At 41.3% G+C, this 25,147-nt stretch overlaps 1 protein-coding gene across 3 annotated transcripts in view; it reads right to left on the reverse strand.

Annotated features, from left to right (window-relative positions):
* The window catches only part of ENOX1 (ecto-NOX disulfide-thiol exchanger 1), a 299,113-nt gene that overhangs the window by 133,071 nt on the left and 140,895 nt on the right, over positions 1 to 25,147 (reverse strand). For 2 of the 3 annotated variants that reach the window (XM_014966053.1, XM_014966052.1), the window contains 2 exons: positions 9,665 to 9,800; positions 8,425 to 8,562 (listed from right to left, as the gene is read on the reverse strand). In XM_014966053.1, the coding sequence (XP_014821539.1) occupies positions 8,425 to 8,562; positions 9,665 to 9,674 (148 nt within the window). In that variant the 5' untranslated portion in view covers positions 9,675 to 9,800. The remainder of the gene's footprint in view (positions 1 to 8,424; positions 8,563 to 9,664; positions 9,801 to 25,147) is intronic. The other variant, XM_014966054.1, reaches the window with a different exon arrangement.

Here is a 25,147-nt window from a genome sequence, read left to right on the forward strand (position 1 = left end):
GACTAGATGATCTTAAAGGTCCCTTCCAACCTAGACAATTCTATGATTCTAATCTTGCATTCATACCTTGCGTTTGATTAGCTAAAATGGTCGATTTGCTCTTTCTGTTTAATTCTATCCACAATAACTCAATTCCCCCCTGAGCAAACTGCACATCACACAGAGGTTACGCTGGATTTCCCATGTCAGCCAAGGAACCTGGGATGATTGGATGGGGAGTGATGTTTGAAGGGAAAGTGCTGCAAATAAGCTGCTTCAGCAGAAGTGAACAGTCAGTAGCAAATGGTTCCCAACAGCATCTTGGCTTACTTTATGCAGTGGGATTCTCATAATTACTCATGGGCTTTCTTGTCTAGAATAAATAAACACATGGAAAACAGTGGGAAATGAGGCTTTCCAAAATGAGATAAAAGATGGGGGAAACTTTTGCAAAAATAAAATATTTCCTTATGTTACTTTACTGTAACTTCAATTAGAAACATACCAAACAGATTTTTGGTGGTATAATTGCCAACAGCCAGGAATTAAAAAAAAAAATAAAAATAAAAAAAAAGCCAAAACATCCAAACAATATGGCTTGCATCATAAATTTACTCTGGTGTTTTGAGACAATGAAGAAGAGTCATGCCAAATAGTAATCAGTCTGTTTTCCTAAACTGTTAACTGGCCCGGAAAAAAAGCATAACAGAGATACCATACTTCACAAAAAACCCTCATCCCACATACAACACAAGTTTTGCACTTAGTAATTCCTCTTATGTGCCTATGTGCCCCTGCTCACCTCTGAGTGTTGTTTATTTGGGACATCCAGCCCCTCATTCCATTTTAAAAAATCACTATTTATCTTTAAGCACTGAACAGATTTTTCATCATTATCTTCATCCTTGGCCTCAATTAAGGTCTAATATAGAGGAGGCACTTGAATGACCTAAGAGGTACACTTAACCCTCAATAGTGTGTCAAAGGCACTCAGAGTTTCTGCCACATTTTCTCTGGCCGTTGAATCTCTCTCTCCTCTCTCCGTTGTAACCTGACTGTGTTTGTTCCTAGCACTTTAATGTCCCCTGCTGTGAAGTCTCCTTGAGTAACACTCACATGATAGAAAGTGTGATTAACTCTGCAGGCGCTTTTCAGGTCAATGAAAAAAACCTACTTGTTACACTAATACATAATACTTCTTTAGCAATGTTCCCAGTGGCTCTACATATTGGGATCCCCACTGTACCTATTCTCTTTCACTCCTGCCACTCTCCTGTGTCTCAATAATAAAAACACATAGTTTTATCTGGGAACAAGCTTGACTCTAATCCTTTAGACTATGTTTCACACCTCTTTAATTATTCTGATTGGTCATTCACATCATTTAATTGGTAAATTTTTCCCCTTGACTAAAATGCAATGTTTCTGTAGTGAAGACTATAAAAATGAAGTATGAAGGAACTAGAGTAAAACTAGGAAAATTATATCTTCAGAGAGTGCCTTACTACATTTCTCTTGCTCCAAAGGCTGTCTTGTTAAGGAAACACAATGCATAAAACAGGTTGGGAAGCCACAATAGCTGTAAAGATGCCTTCCAAATAGACCTTGTAGCCTCGAGGGGTTTGCAAAACCTACGGAAAACTCTGCAGATTTCATTAAGACTTTTTATATCTTCTTTTACTGCCAGATGTCAAGCCAGTGCAGCGTTCAGAACATGGGTAAACACGCTGCACCCTACTGTGCTGCTGGGCTGCTGAACTCTTCAGCAGCTACGTGTGGTCTGCAGCTTACAGGGGAGGGGGGAACACGAGTGTGTGGGGCACCTTCACCAGCTGCCTGTGCACTTCAAAGCTTACAGCAGGAGCATGCTAAGCTTTAATCACAAATTATAGATCTTCAGCCATTTTTTCCTAAAAAAAAAGAAAAAAAAAAATGGCTATCTTGCTCACACTAAAACTTTGGTGGATAGACCCTGTATCAATTAACTGGAGCTCAGCATTAATTACAGAAAAGGAAGCTGTGTTTTGTTAAGCATGTCTTGGACTATTCAAGTTATGTGCTCATTGGCACATTGGTTCAGTGGCTAAGCAATGAAGTGTAGAAAAAGGAAGCTTTAATAGGTAATGGGATAGCATGGGTATAACGAAATGAGACTGCCAGATGGTTATCAGTGGCTCCAAGCCTCCAGTAATGGAGAGGCCACAGAAGAAGAAGAAGTACACACGCGAGAGCTGGCAGAATCTTCTGGCCAGCTGACTTCTTAAAGTCTTCAGCACTGCTTAATGTACAGCCTCTCTTTGGGGAACTGCTGAATATAATCAAATATACCTTGATTTCCTGCTTTATTTGATTTTTCTTCATTAACGTTACAAAAATAGTACACGACCAGAACAAAGAGGGATATGTTTATAATTTAGTCGGCATATGATGATCTGCAGTCAACAATAATTCATAAAGCATGCCTCATCTATTTTATGGTAGAAAGACACTGAAGCTTAAAGGACTTTTCCATAGCCAAGGCAGTCTGGTCAGGGAATTCTTAACTCTCAGCCCACCCTTGATTTTTCTCAAATAATCCTTATGTCTTCTCCTCTGCAAAGGAATTGGTGAACTCTTGAGATAATGGAGTGAGTAGGAGAAGGAAAAGCCATCATGCTAGTCCTCCCCCTGATACGCCCATGACATGGAAAAATGCTTGAAGCTAATTGGAATCTGAATATAGTGATTGCCTTTAGTCACAGTCTTCAGTCTGAAGAAAGAGAGAGTCTGAATATTACATCTCCAAAGACTTGGAGGTCTTGAGCTTATATAATTCAGGGAGGGAAATTTAACCTCGCGTCTTACGATTTAGGAGTCTCTAGATCGAAACTTCCCAAATTTTGCTGTTGTCAAAAAGTGATTCTGGGGTTGCAGTTTCAGGATTGCAACCACTTACTGTCACAGGTGCTGTTTCTGAAAGGGAAGTTTTGCTGAGTTATGACTTGACTTGAAAATATAAACTCTAGGTTGGGGAACCCTGTTCTATACATTAATGATCAAGAGGAGAGCCCATCAGAGGAAGAAGCACTTCAGCGCTGATTTGCCTTGTACATCTCTCCCTGTGAAGTATCTGATACTCAACACTGTCAAAAGCACAATCCTGAGCGGGGTGACCTGATTGGAACTGACAGCTCCTATGTTCCACTGAAATCAGGTCAAAAGACAAGTGTGTGGGGAAGGCAAAGACAAATGGAAAAACAGAAAGGTTGATGTAAGTGTCTAATATTTCATAACCTCCAATGTCTACAAAATACACGCCTGAGGCCACAAAATTGCTGTATGTTTTTTCTATACCTTTTGGTAAGCAAGATGTTAGGCTTCAAAGCTTCCTAGTCTCTGATTTCACTAGGATTTTGTACAAGTGGTCAAAGTCTAACTTCAACAAAAACAAGATGGGAGGCCACTGCAAATTTTAATATCTTGAATCTGAGGCACATTGGCCAGACTCACATGGAAAAAAATATGTCTTAATAATTATCCTGTAAATAAGTATAAGGCATTCCATTCAAATATGAGGAAAACTTCTTTAGGGTGAGGGTGAGCACTGGAACAGGCTGCCCAGGGAGGTTGTGGAGTCCCCTTCTGCGGAGATCTTCAAGACCCACCTGGATGCAGTTTTGAGTAATGTGCTCTGGGCAACCCTGCTTTAGCAGGGGAGTTGGACCAGACGATCTCTAGAGGTCCCTTCCAACTCTGACAATTCCGTGATTCTGTTTTCAGGCATACCCTTGAACTTCTAGACAGATCTATAACTTTCATCTTGGATGTCTGCCCTTGTGGTTTGTTATTTTTCTCTGTAAGAGCACAAATATGTGGCACAGGGCACAAGCTTAACTAAGTCTAAAATAATTACCACCTATGTACCACTCTTCATGTTGATTTGTACTGGGGAACTTTTTGACATGTACCATTTTTGACTAACAAATGTTTATGTCATCTAAGTCGTTCTGCAGGAAAGCATCTCAAAATTGCTTCATGTTTTTTCAAGGCAACAGTTCATTAGTGAAAGGAGAACCAAACCGAACTAGAGAAGTAAATAATTTTCCTGGCAGGATGTCTTCCTTTATAAAACAGGTGACCTGATGTCATTTGCTGAAACAAATAAAAGCATAAGAACACTAAATTCAGCAATGCCAAAATTGCCTTTAAAAAAGCACCAATGCAAAAGCAAAAGAAAACATTCTCAGTGGCCTGAGGTCACTGAGTTTTTTTGCTAGTCCTTAAATGTAACAAAACAGCAGGCTTGAACGTACTTGAAAGATGTGCTTGAATCACAGTTGCTGAGTGCACAAAGAGGATTCAGATCTCAAAAAGGTGAAGTACTAACTACCCTTCCCCTCTCACCTGACAATTTTGCTCAAAGTCTCAAAGCATAGAAAACAGCATTTTTAAGGCCTGGGTAATTCAAAAGGAATTTAGCAGATTTTCTCCAACCTTTCCAGAATTTTGTTTTTTTTCCTCTGGGCTGAGACCAACCGTGAGAAATTTCAGCCCAAAAGGCAATTTTTTGGAAAAAAATTATAACCTGCTGAAAGGGGAGGTTTAGAATGAAAGTGCTTCTCACTCAAAACTATTCCACATCAATCTTTAACACTTTAACTAATGCATTATTAAACTACAGTTTATTGTATGAATTATGTATATATAATGTATAAATGCATATATTAGTGTATATGCAATGCAGTAGCCAAATATTATGGAAGAAGGTAAGCCTCCCGAACAACAGTAAGTGTAAGCAAAAAATATGTAGAAACAGAAGAGATATTATACAACTATTAACAAGAATCCATATCTACAAATGAAAAGCTCTGACATTTGCCCAGATCAAAAATCCAATTTTGCAGCGCTGGGAGATAAGGAATTAAATAGAGTGCAGATATCATCTGAACTGGTATTAAAAGGTTAGCAGTACTTAAAATTGATTAGTTAGCAAGACCAGGCAGCCTACATCCCAGGCTGTGAGCATGGTATTGGCCAGATGTTGCAGCAGCTTTAGTTGTGATTTTAACAAACTCTCGGGCTAGGAAAGAGCTTCACAGATTGCAAAGTGGTGACCATAACTCTGTTACAAGGCAGGCATCCCAGCATGTTACACAGCAGCAAAGTTAACAACACTTGGGGAAAAAAACCCATCAAAAACCTTTAAAAAGACTTAGTAGATCACACAGGCTCCTTACCTAAGGGGGGAAAAAACTACCCTGAATTTAGGAATTAGGATCCGGTTGCTTTGGGCAAGGAAAGGCCGTGAATGGATAAGTCCTTTGGAAACTGAAAGATCAGAGAACTAAGAGATATGTCAGGATATAGATGAGTACCATACACCAGATTTCAAACTATGGCACGTTATGTAAAGATATCCAGGAAAGATCACTCTCTCTCCAAGATTAATCTAAACTACTTACTGCTTTCTTAGCTGTCATCAAGGTAGAATAAAAAGAGTAAGATAAATTCTCAAAGACAGAGAAAAAGTTAGCACTGGGACATGAGTGTGTCATTTTCATCTCCAAGACATGTCACAGATGACAGCAGCAAAAGCAATATGTGACTGCTGACAAAGATAAATTCATTACTAGGATTAATAGCAAAAAAAATGAAAAAAGTCAGAAAGGGCAAAGGACTAGTTAGATATTTGGTCCGACATGGAGATGCAAACTCTCACTGAATGCAGATATAGTAAATGTATTATAGCAAATAAGTCTTTTTACGGTAAATTGTGGTTTTGCCATTATGGATTTGCCATGAAGTAAATGTGTCAAAAACTTATGAATCTTAAGGAAACATAATGAAGTGTCAAAGCGCCTATTTACTTTGAAAATACAAGAGAGCCTCAAACAAAGGAAAGCAAAAGGAAAGAAAAGAAGTTATTCTGCACCCGTAGAGAAATCAGGCAACACTTCAGTAATTAATATTTATTACTTATGGCACCTTTCATACATTGAAAATGCTGAACAAATACCAACTGACCTATACAACACTCCTACAATACGTGAGACACATAATTATGGAAATTATAGTAGGGAGCTGGCAATGAAATAAAGTGCTGGAGATCCTCCCTTGTGGGGAAAAGCATCGCACACGAGATGAGGCTGCCATGTAGGGACTGCACAGCACACCTGAGGACATAGTTTACACAGAAACTGGAGAGACAGAGGAAGAGGGGAAGACAAAAAGCTGGGCAAACCCCCATGGGCTACGCATCCAAGATGCTTATAAATGGAAGCAGCAGAAGCTGATTTTGACATGTGGCTATTTTCAGGTTTGAAGATAATCACATTCAAGTTGAGTGCAGTACCTGCAGGCAAAGCCCCACCAGAAAATGGAAAAAGCTGGCTCCCCACCAGCATGTAGAATAATAAAATGTCCTGAGTTGGAAGAGGCCCACAGTGATCACCGAGTCCAACTCCTGACTCCACACAGGCCAACTATAAATTTTAGAGTGTTGTCCCCACGCTTCTTGAACACCAACAGGCTTTGGGCCATGATCACTTCCCTGAGGAGCTTGTTCCAGTGCTTCACCACCCTCACAGGGAAGAATTTTTCCCTAATAACCAATCTGAACATCGCCTGATGCAGCTTTAAGCCATTCCCTTGCATCCTATCACTGGACACCAGAGAGAAGAGATCAGCACCACCCTCTCCACTCACCCTCATGAGGAAGCTGTAGACAGCAATGAGGTCTCTCCTCAGCCTTCTCTTCTCTAAGCTGAACAAATATAGTGTCCTCTTTAAATTTTGCCCTCTAGACATTTCACCATCTTTGTTGCCTCTCCTTGGAATATATTTATACCCTTCTTATCTCACACAGTACTCAAGGTGAGGCTGTACCAATGATGAGTAAAGTGGGATAATAACTTCTTTTGACCTTTTGACTACACTGTGCTTAAGGCACCCCACCCCCCATTGGTCCTTTTGGCCACCAGGGCACATTGTTGACTTGAGCTTCTCATCAGCTGAAAACTCAAAATCCCTTTCTATAGGGCTGCACTCCAGCCTCTTGTCCCATTCCAGTTGCAGAATCCGGCATTTGTCCCGGTTAAACATCATACAGCTGGTGATTGCCCAGTGCTCTGATCTATCCAGATGTTTATATTAGGCCTCTCTACCCTCAAGGAGATCAACGGCTTCCCCCAATTTAGTATCATCAGCCAACTTAACTGCGGACTCAACTCCTGCGCCCAGGTCATTGATAAAAACATCGAAGAGAACTGACTCCCCAGAAGCGGATGGCTTCGCTTGTTTCTTTTAATTGGGAGCATGGGGTTAAAGCCAGAGACCAAGAATCAGTTCATGGCCTCCACCAGCTAAACTCTCTGCTTGAGACTGATTCATTATAAATCAGCTTTCTTGCAGCTTAGTTTACCCGCCTGTAAAACAGGTAATTCAGAGCCAGATCATCAGCTGTGAACTGGCACAGCTCCACTCAGTTCCCAGTCTCAGAAGGGGACATATTCGGCCAAAATTAAGTGTCACGCATCCCTGGTGAGGCAGGCTGAGTGATTTACATCATGACCTGGCTCACCGCATCCACGTCTACATGGATGGGCACAGACGTGACAGGATGCTGCTGGGATCCAGATGTTGCACAGCTCTTCTTAAGCTGATGTGGCAATGCAGCTTCCAGGGGGCATCTGTCATATGCCTGGCATGTGGCTTGTGTCTAAAGGGCACCCACCCATATAAAAATGGTTTTTCTCTACCTCACAGGAGCAATGAAATTTTATTAATCACAACTAATGGTTGTCAATGAAGTCTGATATCTTCAGGCTTGTCTGTGAAACATTACTAGTTTCAAAATATTATTTTTACTACTGTTAGAATAAGCAATCCCCTGCAAAGCTCTCCCAAACTGTGTTTGGGAAGTGAAATAACAAAATCAAACAAGAACAACCTCCTGAAATTCAATTTATGGAATCAGGCAGAAAGTAAATAAGCACACACCTGACAGAAAAGCTTCACTTCACTAATATCAACTAAGCATATGAATTGAATGGGCTTCATAATTTTCTGCCCAATTAAACATAACTTGAAATTCTTTCTCCGGTCAAGAGTTCCCAGCCCAGGGTATTCCTTGGCAGAACCTCAAGACATCCTGCTTGAGCAGAGAAACCAAAACCAAACATTTCTCTTATGTGACCTGCCTCCTGGTCTTGACTCAGTATAAGGATCGATGCTTTAGTTGTTTAATTTCCCGAAAGAGTTTTGGCTTTTCCACAAAATTAAAATATAATATGGATCATATGCCTATTACAAGAACAGACTAATACACAGTATGCAATATTAATCATAGGTGATGTTTTCAGAATATAAATATATAATATCCTTGGAAATCATTCCAGATGTTTTTAAAAGGACCCAAAGAATTAATGGAGTGGCACAAGAGATCTCTTTAAAACAGAAAAATCTTACCTGTCACAAGCTGTTGCCCAGCTAGTCCTACTGGAACCATCCCCAGGTTATTCATAGCTGTGGCCCAAGCCGTCGGATCAGTGACTGACATGTTAAGTTGTGTGGTATCTATAGCTATACTTCCCAAACCATCAGCCGCTGCAAGAAAAGAAACACATCGTGAGTGAAAAAGTAGAAAACGCACCAGGATTTTTGACCCAAACCTGCAGTGAAAACGAGATATCATACCCACTGCTTATTTGGGGTTTGTTTTGTTTCTTAATTATGATTCACCTTTCAGACCACTGATAACAGTGCTTGGTATTGCATAGCGAAACATAAAGGCCTTGGAAACATTCAAGAGACATAAAATGAAACAAAAGTGGTACAGGCTGGTTATACAGCAAACATTTTCAGCATGAGGATAGTGAAGCAGTGGAACAGGCTGTACAGCTGCCACCCTTGGCAGCTTTCAAGACTCACCTTGATAAAGCCCTGAGCAACTGGTCTGACCCTATGGTTGGCTTTGGTTTTAGCAGGAGGTTGGACTGGAGACCTCCTGAGGCCCCACCCAACCTGAATTAACCATTCTGCAACCCTCTGATAGAATTTATATATATAATCTCTGGCAACTTGTCAGAAAGTTGTGAGAGCCAAACACCCTCCAATGAAAGACCTGTTTTCCATGAGGTGCGTTTTTTGTGTGTGTGAAAGATTTAAGAATACATCAGCCCCTCGCTAAAAAGAAGTCAAACCAAATCAATACCCTATGGGAAATATAAAGTTTTATTCTAAAAAAAAAAAGAAAAAAGAGATCTATCCTCAATATGGCCAAAATAACCCGAGCCCAGGTATGGATCTTCCAAAGTTGGGGAACAAAGAGTGGGTCAGATGATAACTAATGGATCACAGAATCACAGAATGATATGGGTTTGGAAGGGACCTCTGGAGATAATCTAGTCCAACCTCCTGAAAGAGTAGGTCCACCTAGAGTAGGTTGGACAGGAATGTGTCTAGGCGGGTTTTGAATGTCTCCAGAGAAGGAGACTCCACCACCTCTCTGGGCAGCCTGTTCCAGTGCTCTGCCATCCTTAAAGTAAAGAAGTTCCTCCTTATGTTTAGGTGGGATGAAAATTTATGATACTGAACCACCAGACACAAGGTGTGATCACACATTTGTGCTTCTCTTCTCCCTGGTCACAGCTGAAATCAGCTCTTTCCAGCTATTTTCTTACGACCTTTGCAGACCTGAGATATTTACCAGCAGCCATTGCTTTTCCCCAGTTCCTTTTGCTCCTGTTAAGACTGCTTCAGCTAGAAATAATTAGCTACTGTATTAGCAGCATCTTGAGATGGGGTATCACCGAACGCAGGGCCCACACACAGCTCATTAGGCTCTGAAAGAGAAAAGACGAAATCAGCTCTCAAGTGCCGCAGTCAGAACGTGGTTGTAAAACAACAGACCGCTTGGGGAATCCATGGGACCCTCCTGCCCACTCCCTCTGGACCCCAGCCCCGGCCGCTGTGGACGCGTTTCAGCCCACGCCTCATCCTTCCCCCGCCGAACAAACAGGGCCACGTATGAACCTGTCAGACCGCTGAAAAGCCCTCCACAAATTAGGTCTTATCAGTAGCTACACAGCCTCCTCGGCATGAAGGCATCAGCTGAAGGAACGTATTAAGGGAATATGATTTTATTTTTTTTAACTGTTAACAATTAACTGATGCTGCAAGTTTCAAGGAAATAGTCTCCTGTTCGGAGATGAAGGGAGAAAAATAAAAAGCTACCCCACAATGGCTTACAGAACGGAACCTGCAGAGACGTGGAAAAGTAATAAAACCTAACAAAGCTGAGAGTGATGTCCCCTCCTTAACTAACACTGTATCTTTGTCTGACAAAGGTTAGTTAGCTGGAAGCAAAGGTGGAGCATCTGCATCCAGCTAAACCACATGGCTTCCATCAGGTATCCACCAGACCATGAATTTTGCACAAGGGTAACATCTTGCCATTGTTACTGTTGGGTGTGAAGCTCCCCACGTCAGTGGATCGCTGGTCGGAAAGAAGGCTGACTGAGTGCACGGGCAAGAGGTGTGACCAAAGGCTGTGAGCTCCCACCGCTCGCAGCAGAGGGAGAAAACGCTGGGGTGAGGATAATCAGATAGATGACCATGTTAGTCCTTGTGCATTAGTTAAGTGTGACTGTGGGCGAAGGAGGGCTGTGTTATTTTTTTGGCTGGCCAGCAGCATAAGTGATCTGACCTATGGTCTTTGGTACTAGTGGCCAACAACTGACCAAGTGCTTCCAAGTGTTGGGGGAGGTCATTAATGCTGTGCAGGTGCGTGTCAGTGACTTGTTCAGCCCTAAGATACTTGTGCTGTCTTTTAAAAAGTACTCGAAAGACCTTAATTAAGAGGTTTCCAACATGCAAACCCTAAGAATTCATCTTTAGAAAAGACACAATTAACATGATTACACTGTATTTTAGCTTAGTACCTCCCACACTTTTCTTTTTTCATACGGTATGCATAAAGTACAAGCTAGAAAGTTTTATATTATAGTTCCCTGACACTGTACAGATCACTTTATAGGAACATGACCACATCAACAGCTGTGAAAATGCAGAAAGAGTCAGGATAAGACAATGCTGCACATTTTTTAGAATGTTATAATTTTCAAATAACAAGTATACTGAGCTAAGAAGCATTTTGTTCAAATCTACAGTGGGTCTATTTAAAAGTCAATATTTATTAACTCTTAATAGTTGAATTTGCAATTCCAATTCTTATTTGATCTCCACTACTCATTATACATAACATAAAATAATTCTATGATAAAATCAGATTTTAAATAACATCTATAAACACCAAACAAACATTGAACAAAAGTCCTCTGCAGGGAATGTGACTAACATAAGACAAGCCACCTGAGATTTATGTCAAGTTTTTAAAAACCGGGTGTCTCCTGTTCAGCTCCTTAAACTTGTACTTAGCTCTTTCCACTCAGGCTATAAACTTCTGACCACAAGCATCTATTTCAAGGTTAGAGCTGGCTGAATTATTCCTTGTCAGTACGGCCCCCCTCGCTCTGTATGAATCATTCTCAAATCAATCCTGATTTACAAATATATGCTGAATAGTCCAGACGAGAGTGGTTCATTTCTTCCCGTGACCGGCAGCCTCACTGCCTTGATGTAGGAAGCACATCTGAAAACCAACAGCAGTGAAATGTGCCTTCAGACCTTGCTGTGTGGTACTTGTGTGTCCCTACAATGCATCACCCTGACTAATAGGGAGGAAGGAGGTGCTGCCCCACAGTTTTGGAAGGTGACCTGAAAAATTAAGGATTATTGGGGTAAGGGGCAGAAATTGGGTGTTGGATTGTCTCTGCCACCCCTTCTACCCCTGTTTTACTCTCTTGTGAAGTGTGGGCTGGGTGACGTAGAGAGGTCTGCTGCTGAGCTCTACACTCTGTCCCCCAAACCCACATCACAGCTGTACCAGCTCTGCCAACAATGCAAACCAGTCCATAAAGCATCAAACACCAGGCTAGACAAATGCAGCTCAGCCTACTGGGGATTAATAGGTGACTTTGCTGGTGTTTGCCTTCTACGAGGTTGTCCACATACTTCAAATTTTGGTATACTTCCAGGAATTAGCCACAAGCATTTGTTAAAGTCCTTGCAGAAGAAGGATGTCATGGTGTGAGGCATGAACATAACATCACAAATATGAAATAAAGCAGAATCAGTGGGTTAATTGGTGGAACTCCTCTTGTATTATGCCACCAGCTCTGCCCAGCGTGCCATGAAAGTCTTTGCATGAAACATACCCTCATAGCCTACACTGGCTCTGGGCAGCTATGTTTTCTCTCTGGCCATCAAGTCTACTGTTTTATCAGCAGGGCCTGGATGCAGCGCAGGCTGAACCAGGGGAAAAACCACAAAGGAGCATGTGTGGAGCCTAAAGTGGAATTAGTCCTATCTAACCAAGAACTGCTGCAGGCTATTTTGTCAGTGGAAGAGAGCTGAATAACAAGCATAAATGCACCTATGAACACTGAATAATTTGCAGCAAGCTGTAGGCAGAACTAATGCTACATCCTGAAGGACACAGTCTGTAGAAACTAGCTCTCTTAAAAAGAAAAAATACTAATTGCAAACATCCCTTGTACCGACAGCTCACCAGTTACATTAACGCAGAGCAACATGATATGGCTAAAATAATCTCACAGGCATTTCACACCTGATTTATACTCAACCATCAGCTTTTGTTTAAAAACTTTTGAAAATTCGGATGGGGGCAGGTTTCATTAATGCTTAAAGTGAAATCAGCTTTGGGCAAATCTCAGTATTTCTTTGTCTAGCCCAGACGCTGCACTATTATACCCTTCGTGACACTGGAAACAAAACAAGCCAGGGAAACAAACAGACCCACTCACTAGGTCATATAAAAAGCAAAGTACTGTGTATGATGAGAAATACATCTACTAGTAAGAATCCTAGCTTTCTTAAAAATATAAGGAATCACTGTGGTACCGTTAAACAGGAAAGAAAGCATAAGCTTATGCACAGATCCTGTGTATCACTAACAGTCATTAATCAACACCATTTCACTGACATCACACCTTCAGAAAGCATTCTTGATTTATAACTCATTAATACTCCCATGGGCATTAAAGACCTGAAGATATATGTAAAAGAAATCTGTGTTTATAAACATTTGTGTATGGGAGTAGCTTTACTCCAGGGAATTAACTTCAGAACAAATAAAGGCATAATCCTGATTTACAGGAGAAAATGTATGTAAAGTCTTCTGGGTGCTGCTTTTCCTTGAGGTTTGGGAGGGACAAGGATGTTAATAAAAACTTCCATATTTGAGAGCATTCCTTATTTTGATTAACAAAATTTTAATGCCAAACACTTCCTAAAGGAATTCCATGTTACGCTTTTTGTGGTCTCTCTTTTTGCAGACACACTGCAAGTACCAGTCTGCGGATGGTGGATTGTGGGAGACATTTAGACTTTCCTCAGACAGGTTGTCAGGAAGATAAAGCACCCTCAAGTCCATACCAATGAGCACTTCTCAGTCATAGCAGTCATAGCAGATTGTACTTAGTACGCATATTTTATACCAAGCAATTAAATGCAGTTACCCAAATGAATACAGAAGTCGGTTATATATTGTGCATCAATTATCACAGGCAATGAATGCCACGAGACAAAGAAATTAACACAACATAAAACTAATTCAATAACACAGCAGATTGCTAAGTTAAAATCCTACCCTTTAGATATCCATAACACCACAGACAATGAATTATGACATGGAGCGAAGCTGATTAAATGCACCACACTAACGAGGCTCTACAGAGTGCCCGGGTCAGCGGCCAGTCCCAGGACGCGAGGAGGAGGTTCTCTGCCCAACTCTGACACCGACCTTCAGTCATTTCACCTCTTTGTCTCATTTTAGTGACCACTAAATCCTTCAAGGAAAAGACCGGTGCCATCGACCTTTTAAAAACGGGGACGACACGTCGCAAAGACATTAAATGCTATTGGTGCCGGTTCTCGAGACACCACAGATGGGAAGGAGCGATGTGGTATCTTGTGAACTGTTACATCTAGGCAAGTTTTATGGTTCTTAAAAGAATTGCAAGTGTGAAATGCTTGTTACTGTTCGTTGTGATTCACAGGACAGCGGTCATTAGGTTGGTCACACTCCACCTGACCTGCCAAAGTACAGGTCATTTACCAGGCTGGCTCCAGCTGTCTTCTAAAATACATCAAGCATTTTGTACTGGTTCCTCCCAGTGTTTTTTTTATTTCTCCAGCTGTGGGCAGGCCTCCCAGCAAAGAAGGAAGAAAAAGAAAGAAAAGATAGACAAGGATTTGCTGCCAGTTACTACCCATTTTTTCCTGACCATCGTAGGATGAAGAGGAAAGCTGGGAGTAGCAACAATGAACATGATACTTATGTGCTGCAGCCATCCTACCTGGAGCACATGAAGAAAAAGAACTTCTCCAATGTGACTCTAAAGATGGCTTTTATTACTAATATTGCATGTGCAGTGTTTTCTTGAAAGAGAAAGAGGCATCATTTCATATTTTTGCATGGTAAGTGCTACGTTAACACCTAGAAAGCCTCACCAAAATTCTGAAATTTAAAAGTAACTGAAGGAAAACAAACATATCACAGAACCACAGAATGGTAGGGGTTGGAAGGGGCCTTCAGGGATTATGTAGTCCAACACCCCCGCCAAAGCAGGATCACCTGGAGCAGCTGGACAAGAATACTTCCAGGCGGGTTTTGAGTATCTCCAGAGGAAACTCCACAACCTCTCAGGGCAGCCTGTTCCAGTGATCTGTCACCCTCCAGGGATTATGTAGTCCAACACCCCCGCCAAAGCAGGATCACCTGGAGCAGCTGGACAAGAATACTTCCAGGCGGGTTTTGAGTATCTCCAGAGGAAACTCCACAACCTCTCAGGGCAGCCTGTTCCAGTGATCTGTCACCCTCAAAGTAAAGAAGCTTTTCCTCATGCTGAGATGAAATTACCTGTGTTCTAGTTCATACCTGTTGCCCCTTGGTCCTGTTGCTGGGCTCCACTGAAAAGAGTCTGGCTCCATCCTCTGGACACCCTCCCTTTAGATATTTCTAGGCATTGCCGAGATCCCCTCTCAGTCTTCTCCAGGCTAAGCAGACCCAGGTCTCTCATCCTTTCCTCATAAGAGGAATCCCCATTCTCCATTCCCATTCTCCATTCCCATTCTCCATTTCTTGCAACAATTTGCAAAAAGACATTTACTAATTCAATTAAAAAATACATTAGGTAGCAGAGCACTTTTGAAAAAGTGTCTTATTTTCTGGGATGGGAACTTAACTTAGACATCTAATGTATGATTCAGCCCCCCTCAGCTCTACTGGAGAGAGGGCAGTTGCTTTCCAGGGTCTTCAGAAAGTTAACCTGTTTACCTGGTTTTGTCTGTCGTGTCTCCCTCTTACAGGAGGCCTTTGCAAGGAAATATTAATTCTGCAGGAACTGGCACTTTCCTTAAGAAAACAGCTTCATTAGGCACAAGCTGGTGAAGGTAAGTAGGGTCTGACCCTTAGACCTGAAATAGGAGCTCTGGCTATGTGTCTGCTTACATAATTTTTCTGATTTTTTGTCTTATGAATGAATTGCAACACCTATGCTCATTCTATTATGCCATTAAAAAAATACATTGTCATCTTGTAAACTAATAAAACACGTTGCAGCATTAAGAGATTTCACTTTTCACTATATACACTGAATGTGTAGGTTTTTGCATAGTTACAAAGGATCCTTTCCACCAATTTTCACTGAGAAATGGTTAACGAGTAAATCCCGGCCATACTGATAGGACTAAGACAACTTAGAGAAAAATCACAATATATTTACAGTTTCCCTCTAAATTTAACAAAGACAATTTTCACAAAACACATTTTCTGGAAGAACTGCTCATTTGAGATGCTGCATTACTTAAATCCTCTGCCCCAGCACTTCTTGAAGATAACACATGGTACTCACAAAGGCCAGATTTCCCTTGGAAAGCAGAACACTGGAAGATTTCAACAGTGAAAAAAAAATATAAAACAAAGGTCTTCAAGATAAACAGGTGTTTTCTTGCGATGCTCCTTGAGAGGTCACCGGGTAATATTTTATGCTAAATCCCACACTTCGCTGGCATCTCAGAGCAAAGCCTTAACAGGTTACAAATGCCCCTTTTCTTTTGTGTGTGTTTTAGCAGCTGCAGTCTGAATATGCTGAAGTCTATAAATAACAGAATCTGGAGGCACATTAAGCAAAGCATTATGGAAGTCCAGCTTAGTGATTGAAAAAGCATATGCAGTTCCCAAATCATCTGGAAGGGGAAAAAAAAAAAAAAAAGAGGAACTTTGCAGGCTAGCAATGCAGTGCAGCCTTGATAAAAACAGGTCTGATGATTATTCCTTGAACAGAAAATGCTGCTGTGAATTGATGACTGCATCTCGGTTTTCACTCTGTCAAGAGACCTTGCTATTGTGAATCACTTGCTTCCCATTTAAGAGGGCAGTGGCTTACTGACTAAATTAGACCAACCTTTCCTTTAAATTTCTGCATATCAAGAATTCATACTTAACAACGAAAACAATTATTCTGAAATCTTTAATTACTTACAGCAGTATTTTAATAGTAGGCCTTGTATCACACCGTTCTCTACTAAAGGCTGCCGACCACTTTAGAAACATGACATCCCACACCACTGCATTTCAGACACCAGAGGAAGCACCCAAAGCAGGTCTGGAGCAAACACACACCTCAGCAACTTCACTCAATGGCTGAATATTGAAATGAGAGGTGCTGGAATGCCTCCTTGATACCATAAAGTACCTGAGCCAGTCATTACAAGTGGGCTAAACTTGCTGCTTCTCATCCATCTGGGCTTGAGGGAACACCTGCATAAATGCACCACACCTATCAAATGCCTTCTCCCACTTTGCTGTACAATGTCCTTATCTCATATTTACTAAAGCTACTTCAAGCAGCTGCAATACAAAGGGTTGTTTGGCGGAGTTTTTCTTTTTTGAGTAAAACAGACAAAGGGAAAAAAAAAAAAAAAAAGACGAAAGCTGGGACACACTTCCAGAAAGAGCATTTTAGCTTCTTGGCTAACCTAAAGTGAAATCACTCCCATGGCACCTCCTGAAAAAAAATGAACAGCTTGATGGGTAAGCCCTGTCTGTGGCAGAGCCCCGGGGACGGTACGGTACAGTCCATCAGAGGCAGGGGAGCCTCATTATTGTATTTCCAAATGATCTGCTGTCTCCTAGCCCTAGAAGACCAGGAGACTGTTGAATTTCACATGGCAACATTATGTATGGAAAATCTATTTTAAGTAACTTTTTAGAAGTTTCTAAATGCATTCATTATCATTTTTCTTCTCCTTCGAAGCCTGTATAATTGAACTCCTGGAGTTAAAGCAGCCTGTCTTTTCAGACAGAGATTCATGGGGAAAAAAATATCCTTGTCAATCAAGCTATTTTCATATTTTTAAAATACACTTTTATCATCGGACCAAATTGTGACAAGAGGTGACATTTAAGTGTCCTTGGTTAAGTGCCTGGGTGATCTGCAGAGCACTTTTTTGCAGAGTACTGGAGCGATCTAAAGTCATATTGATCAAAATTTTATGCAAGACCATCAAGTATTCTCTCAGTGATGGCTGCTAAGTGAAACTCTGGAAAAGAGGTTTAGGCTTGTTTTGTTTGCTTTAATTCAAGGTTTCTGGTGATAAATTCTGCTTAAGAGAAAAACTCACTATCACTTCTATCAACTTACATCTGTCCTCACTCTGAAAGCTGCCATCCCCTCTTAGCACATCACACCCAGGATCTTTTCTCCAGCTCCATGCTCTAAATTGGTAGTGTGCTCCCTGGTCTCATTTATCTTGTATTCCTTCCATTCCTGTTCTTCTCCATTTACCTCACAGTACTCTTTCTTGCTTTTCGTTGTATTTTTTTTGTTTCCATCCATTGACTCCACGCTTTCTTTTCCAATGGAGGCACATTTCTTGCCTTAGTCTGCCATGGGTCATTCCCTTATCCAAATATCTCTTCACAGCCAAGACAGTATTGTCTCTTATACTGTATTGTTTTATTAGGAAAGGGAGGGATTGTGGTAGTTGAAACCCAGCTGGCAGCTGGAACCATGCAGCTGCTCTCTCACTCCCCCACTTTGGATGGGGGAGAGAATAGGAGGAAAGTGAGAAAAAATCTCATGGGTTGAGATAAAGACTGTTTAGTAGATATAGCAAAGGACGTGCATGCGAGCAAAACAAAACCAGAAATTCGTTCACTGCTTCCCATGGGCAGGCAGGTGTTCAGCCATCTCCAGAAAAGCAGGGCTCCATCACTACAATGGTTACTTGTGAAGACAAATGCCAGCACTCCAAATATCTCCCCCTTCCTTCTTCTTCCTCTGGCTTTATATATTGAGCATGACGTCACATGGTATGGAATAGCCCCTTGGTCAGTTGGGGTCACCTGTGCCAGCCGTGTCCCCTCCCAAATTCTTGTGCACTCCCAGCCTGCTTGCTGGCAGGGTGGTGTGAGAAGCAAAAAAGGCTTCGAGCTCTTAGCAACAGCTAAAAACACCAGTCTGCTATCAAAAGTATTTCTCATCCCAAATCTGAAGCATAGCATTATACCAGCTGCTAATAAAAAAATTAACTCTATCCCAACTGAAACCCCAACAGGGATCCATCTCACCTAACTTCAGCTAAAGCAGGCATCTGTGCCTGAGCTTTTTTGCCACCCTTGTCACCAATGGGGAGAACCAGGTACTTGTGACAGCCTGTTTCAGACACCTATCTCGCTAGGCCATGAAACACATCATTGGAGGTACACATCTCGCTTCTCCGGCTAGAAGTCTACACTGCGATTTTGGATATGGACATTGTCAGACACCCATGGGATGAGATGAGCTGGGTTGAGCGAATTGTGTCTTGGGAGCCCAACCACGGCTCAGCTACCTGCATGTCGTACGAATCCCAACAAGACACTCAGTCACAAGGGACTTGGCTCCCACTCCTGCCCTTTGTCTGCCTGATTACTCCAGCACAGTGATCCTCAGGAGAACAGAAATCACAAGTCAGTTTGTAATAACTCATGAGCATGTCCCCAAATATAGATACATATGGATATTTAGAGAGAGAAATGGTTTGCTTTCTGGTTTTTGTTTTTTTTTCCTGCCCATCCCCAGTGAATATGCCAACATATGACTATTAGTGTTTGACAACGGGAGCTGCCCACTCAAACACATTTCCTACAACTGTGATGCCCTACATCTGCCTGTTCTCTAGAGAGAGAATTCATCCTGGACCCTTTCTTCCTACTTCTAAATGAATCCCATCTCCTCACCCCATTTATTTACCAGACACTTAACTCCCTTACTCTGTAGCTCCCATTTTAAAGATCAGTGTAGACCACACACCCCTCTCAACTACCACAGTCCCCCCTTTCTGTCCATCAGCCAAGCTACTGGCTTTTCTATCCTTCATGCCATGCTTGGGGGCAGCATCTTATCTTGATTAGGAAATGAGGACAGCTACAGGGAGTTTCCCACTGTCCTTTCCCTTTTCCCAGGTTGTTTGCTGTGGGTAAATGAGGAGAACAAAGAAGATTTCTCACCTCTCACAGGACTGAGCAGACCTTCCAGGTTCTTTGTGCTGCTTCATACCCATTAGCTGTCAGCAAAGGTTGAATTAAGTTTCTAAGCAGAGCCAGGAATTTTGTCTGTTTTCTAAACAGTTGTGTATGGGATCACTAACAAGTTGCAACTGTAGAGTTGCAAACAAATATCACATATTCTGAGGGTATGGTCTTCACTGGACACTTGGACACCACCTTTCTCCTCCATTGTGTGAGAAGCAATCCCATATTTAACACAAGGTCAGATCAGAAGAATAGCAGTTACTGTGCATCAGCTATGATCAGGCAACACAAATTATTTCGAGGCTCATCCCTTGTAACTAGCTGTCAGGGGTCAGGGCAGAGGAGGCTTGAGCTGCAGATCATGGTGAATATAATGATGCTAAAAGCCCTCCCTCTCTCCCTCCATGTGGTCCTGCTGTATCTTTACCCAGCCAGCAATGCTTCCACTCCCTTTTCCCTGAAATGCTTTCTTGCATATACATTTGCTGTCTCCAATTTCAATTACAACTCTTCAGGGCAGGAAATCATGTGGATTCTCCCTCAGGCAGGGCTAAAACCTACTAAAGACCTGGCGCTCCTTGTGCTGTAATTGGACTGATGCTGGCTTTAGCCAAGGAGCACCCCAGGCAGGGATGTCAGGGAGCCAGTGATGGTCTGAGCTCCAGGGGCAAGGCCACCCTCCTGCCAGTCTTCTGCATAGCACCTCGTGCAGCCAGGCTTTCATCCCTCCTCAGACTTTTCAGATGCTACTGTGATGCAAAATTAGGAACTGATGCTGGCAGCTTCTCTCTCTCTCCTCATGCAGGCCCTCCATTGCTTTCATGTGGTTGGTAATCTTTTCACCCACCCACTTCCGAAGTGTTTGTCTTTTCTTATTTGAATTAGAAGCTCTTCAGGGCAGAGAATTTGCCTTTATCTATGTTGGTAAAGGACAATGTAAATTTACTGCACTATATAAATATTTTCTAATAACAAGGGCAATAACAAGAATAATGTATTTACTTTACTGTAATACATTATTTCCAGGCTTCAAGATACAATCAGAAACAACCCAAAGTCAACAACAAGACCAAAAGATTTGCAGAACCTTTAACTGGGAAGCGGAAACCATGAAATCACTGTGTGAAACTTTTAGTAAATTAGTTACTTATATTCATAAATAGCAGTTGTTTCTGCAGTAAAAATCCTTGCAAATTGGCCCTCTGGAAAATATAAAGCAGAATGTAACCAGTGTAAACCAGCAGAGCACTGTTTCACGTGTGTATTATAAGGGTCACAAATGACCTACTGGTTACTTTTTAAACAAACACCATGTTAATACTTTCACTGCAACACTATGAATAAAGCATTTGGCCTGTAGCTATGAATATGGTAACTGATGCCTTCTGACTTGTTTGTTTATATTGCCATCCAGCAAACTTCTGTACCATGATCTCCTGGAAGTAAATCTTGACTAGTGCAGAGGACACGGACCATGAAGAGGGCACTGGGGTGCAGCAGTTGCCCTCAGCTTCCCCTGATGCAGCTCGATGGCCACCACTCGAGACCCTCTCTACCCTCTTCTGGCACACAGCAGGGAGAAGGGGGTGACTGGGTCAGTGTCCGTGCCTCTTTGGCACCATCTCTGCTCACGTTGTTAATGGTTTCTTTGCTCTTTTAAGCTCCAAGGTATCAAATTAATCAAAATAATTGTGATGATGCAAGGGATTAAACTGACAGGAGTATGAACTGCCCTTGTTTATCCAGGTGATACTACAGGAGGTGCAAAGCAGACACATGTAGAGACAGCCCTGTCCTTTGAATTTACAGTCTGAATAGAAAACGTTCTGTGAGACCAGTGTATTTCTGTCTAAAATATATGGTTTAATTTAGGAGTGCCTGGGTGACACTAGTGCCCTGTGATATATACGTGGTCAGGTTAAATGACCTCTATGTACCTTCTCGCCTGAAGCTCAGAGCAACAGCAAGTGGAGCAGTCTGAATGGGTCCCATTTATTATTCTTTTAATTGCTTGCTAATATTTCTTTCAGTAGGAAAGACTAATAGATCCCTTCTATCTCTAAATGTCTTCCAAACTATCCAAAATTGCTGCTGTTCAGCCAAAACAAATAAGGGGTCTTCAGTTCTCTAGAAATGAAAAAGCGACTGGAGGGGGATCCAGGAGATTCCTTTCCTCATATAGCTCTGCAATAGACCTCGGGAAAGTAATTTAAACTGGCTGTGCCTTGATCCCCCACCCATGAAATGGTGTGGTAATACTTTCTTTATCCCACACTTTATTAATCTTGCCTAGTCAGGCTGTTCTCTGCTTATGTGGTATATCCAGCATCACAGGACCATGACCTGGGCCTGCAGATAATACAGGACTGCATTAGGTCAAGGAATACTTTTTTTTTCCTAGTAAAAATCAAAACCAAAGTAGAGTAGAACAAACAAACAAAAAAAATACAATGATCACAATTTCATATGGAATTGCTGTCGATCTGAATGTGGGGAAAATAGCAAGTTTCCTTTAAAAGGACTCGCAATGAAATTCACACTCTGTCAGGTGTAAATTACTGCCTGTATCTCATCTTGTTCTATCTGCAGCTCCTTTCTTAGTCATGCATAGCAGCAGTGTACAAAAATATTTCCTGCATGTGATCAAGTGAGTATGGGCACATAAGATGCAAACAAAATATGAGACTTTAAAGAAAAAATTGTTTACTGGTATCTTAAAAGAAAACTAAAATTTTGTAATCATGTCATTTCTCGATCAGTTAACTGATTCACTTGGGGACACAATTGTGCTTGGCAACATAATTCAAATAAATCTGGGAAATATTTTCTTTAGGAAGTTGCAGGGACCTGAGGTAGCTAAAAATAAATCACACACACACAAAAAAATATCCCAGGAACATGATTGTATTGTGCTATTACAGCAATAGTTGATCACTTAAATTAAGTCCTGATCATAACAGAGCTGCTCAGAGGAATAGCACGGGAGATATGTTTTTCATCTTTTTTTCCCCGGCATTTTACACAAGACCTTCTGATTGCATATACTGTATGACATCTAATAGATTACTTCAGACAAATATCTACTTACCATACTACACTGCAGAAACCTGATTTCATCTATGCTCATCTTTGCAACAGTGAATTCCTCCCCAAGTCCCAACAGTGAACTCCAACCCCAAGGCTGGTAGCACCGTGATGTGCATCACAGGCACGGAATGAAGCATCACCAAGTTCAGGAGGAGTCGCCAGATGGAATTTTAGTACATTGTTGTGTTAGTCTGTATTTTAGGGTACAAAGATTTCAGCGTTGGTAGAAATTCGATGTTGTTAATCTCCTTTAGGACAACTGTGGCTAGGGGCAAGGGTGCAGCACATTCAGTTTAATTACCAGCAGAGAAATGCCTGAGTTAGGAAATTCTCTCTTTTAAGTTGGCAATTTCCTTTTATTTAGGAATAGTTTAAAAATTCTTATCCATTAAGCTATCTATACAAAGACTATACCTAAGCGTTACTACTGATTAGCTCTCCAAATGCTTATCAGTTAGTGAAGACTTGATGTCTGCCACAACCCAGAGGAGAAGCAATGATTTCCTAAATGATAATCAAACTCCTTCGTTGGGCCATTCAAGTTAAAAATTTGCTTGTTCGAATACTGCATGAATAAAACAGCATCGTATGGTTTCACAGTGGATGAAAAGAGATGCCATATCTGCTACAAATGGCTACAAATCCTCTGAAGAACCTGCAGACAAGGCACTAGATTCTCCTGCTGTCTCTGCAACAGTTTTTACCCTTTCCAGCATAAGGCAATCAAGATTTGACCCTTAGCTTCCTGGTAATCAACATCTGGGCCAGTAAATTCAGCTAAATTGGGGTCCATACATGTTTCTAAGGCAGCTTTAATGGTAGAAACATGCTACATCTCATCTCAGTGGCACTGAGATTCATGTATGCAGATCCATCACTGAGAATGGCCTGGCCTCTGTTATCATTAATTGAAGTATATTAAGAGACTTGGCAGAAAAAAAAAAATAACCAAATTTGAAATGTCAGGAGACAGATCCATCTAGTTTCACAAACTGTTGTTATAATATACCTTAATTACAGTTAATTAGGAGATATTGTTCCTGGTGGAAGAGCATCTGACACAGCTTTTGTGGGTGATTAAACATAGAACAGAATCCGATGCATTTGTTGAATGCGGGATCTGTTTATTATGACTGTACAACTCTATCTAGAGTATCATTCCTATTCCACAGCAAAACAAAAGAAAGTCGCGGGCCAAAAATATTCCCTTTGCCTCATGATGCTTTAATATTCCCTGCCGTCTTCTTAAATTTTCTGCTGCTGGCCCCTTAGGACTCTAGCGTATGATCCAGCTCCCACTGAACTTAATCAGAGGCTTCTCAGTTGGCTTCAGCTGAGCCATATCAGATCCTAAAATGAACAGCAGATCCAGGAAAGGGCTGGGGGAAAACAAGTGCTACAGGGATTGACCTCTGTGGAAAAACAATGCAGTTGGACACAATGTCAATGAGGGCTTCGATACCATTTAGTGACAGAGTAATTTTTTGATTTACTGGAGAACTGCTATTAGCTGGAATCCTTTCCTCATACAGTATAAAATACCAAAAGTGGAAACCCAGACTGAAGCCATGAGCTCAGCTTCTGCTGGGGTCAATACAGTTTGCTCACACTCATTGATCTGTGGCTGGATATGACCCTGAAATATGTTTTGCTGGGCTGCCTGAGATCATTGCTCATGCTTAGAATAGAAATGGCAGGATTGGTTTTATCACTGAAAAGTAAGCAGATTAACATTTGCGAAATAATCTATTTTTATTACATAAAAAAAAAAAAGCTGCATTATTGGCTAGATTACTTGTACTAGCAAAAAGGTCTTGTTTTTCACAAAGTTTATGCACACTGGTTTCCTAAACACTCGTTTACTCTGAACTGCAACAATTGTGATAAATCATTTGCTATTTGCTCTTCAGTGCAACTACATGCTTTGGGCAAGGATTTTTTTTATCATTATTTATTTATTTTTAAAAGCAAACCCACTCTTTTAACACATTTTTCCATTCCCAGTGATGGATTTTATCTTTGATATGTGATCCAGCTATTTAACTACCTCTCACCGCTTCTCCCATGAATTGTTTATACAGCAACTTGGCAGCATAATTTGCATATCACAGGAAAGATCCTATTACAAGTTCCCAGAGGTGCAGTTTCACCAGCTTTATCACTTTCTGCCACCTATGCATATCCCCGAAGCAGAGTGTCTGGTTAATCCAGAAAGGCACTTCTTGGCTGCCAATAGTAATTAAACATTAATGGTGCAGTTAGTTACAAAATTTTCAGTCACTCAAAACTTATCTCCTCGTTGTCAACGGTAAATATGATACCTAAAAAAGATATTTATCTTTCCATACAGATTTTCCTGCCGCGGGAATATCACAGAGCGTTACCTTTGCTGTATTCTGTTCAGGTGTTGCAGACCTGACCTAAAATAATTAAGTAAGAAAC

This window comes from Calidris pugnax, unplaced genomic scaffold (genome assembly GCF_001431845.1).
Source record: "Calidris pugnax isolate Ruff unplaced genomic scaffold, ASM143184v1 scaffold20, whole genome shotgun sequence".
Classification (NCBI taxonomy): Eukaryota; Metazoa; Chordata; class Aves; order Charadriiformes; family Scolopacidae; genus Calidris; species Calidris pugnax.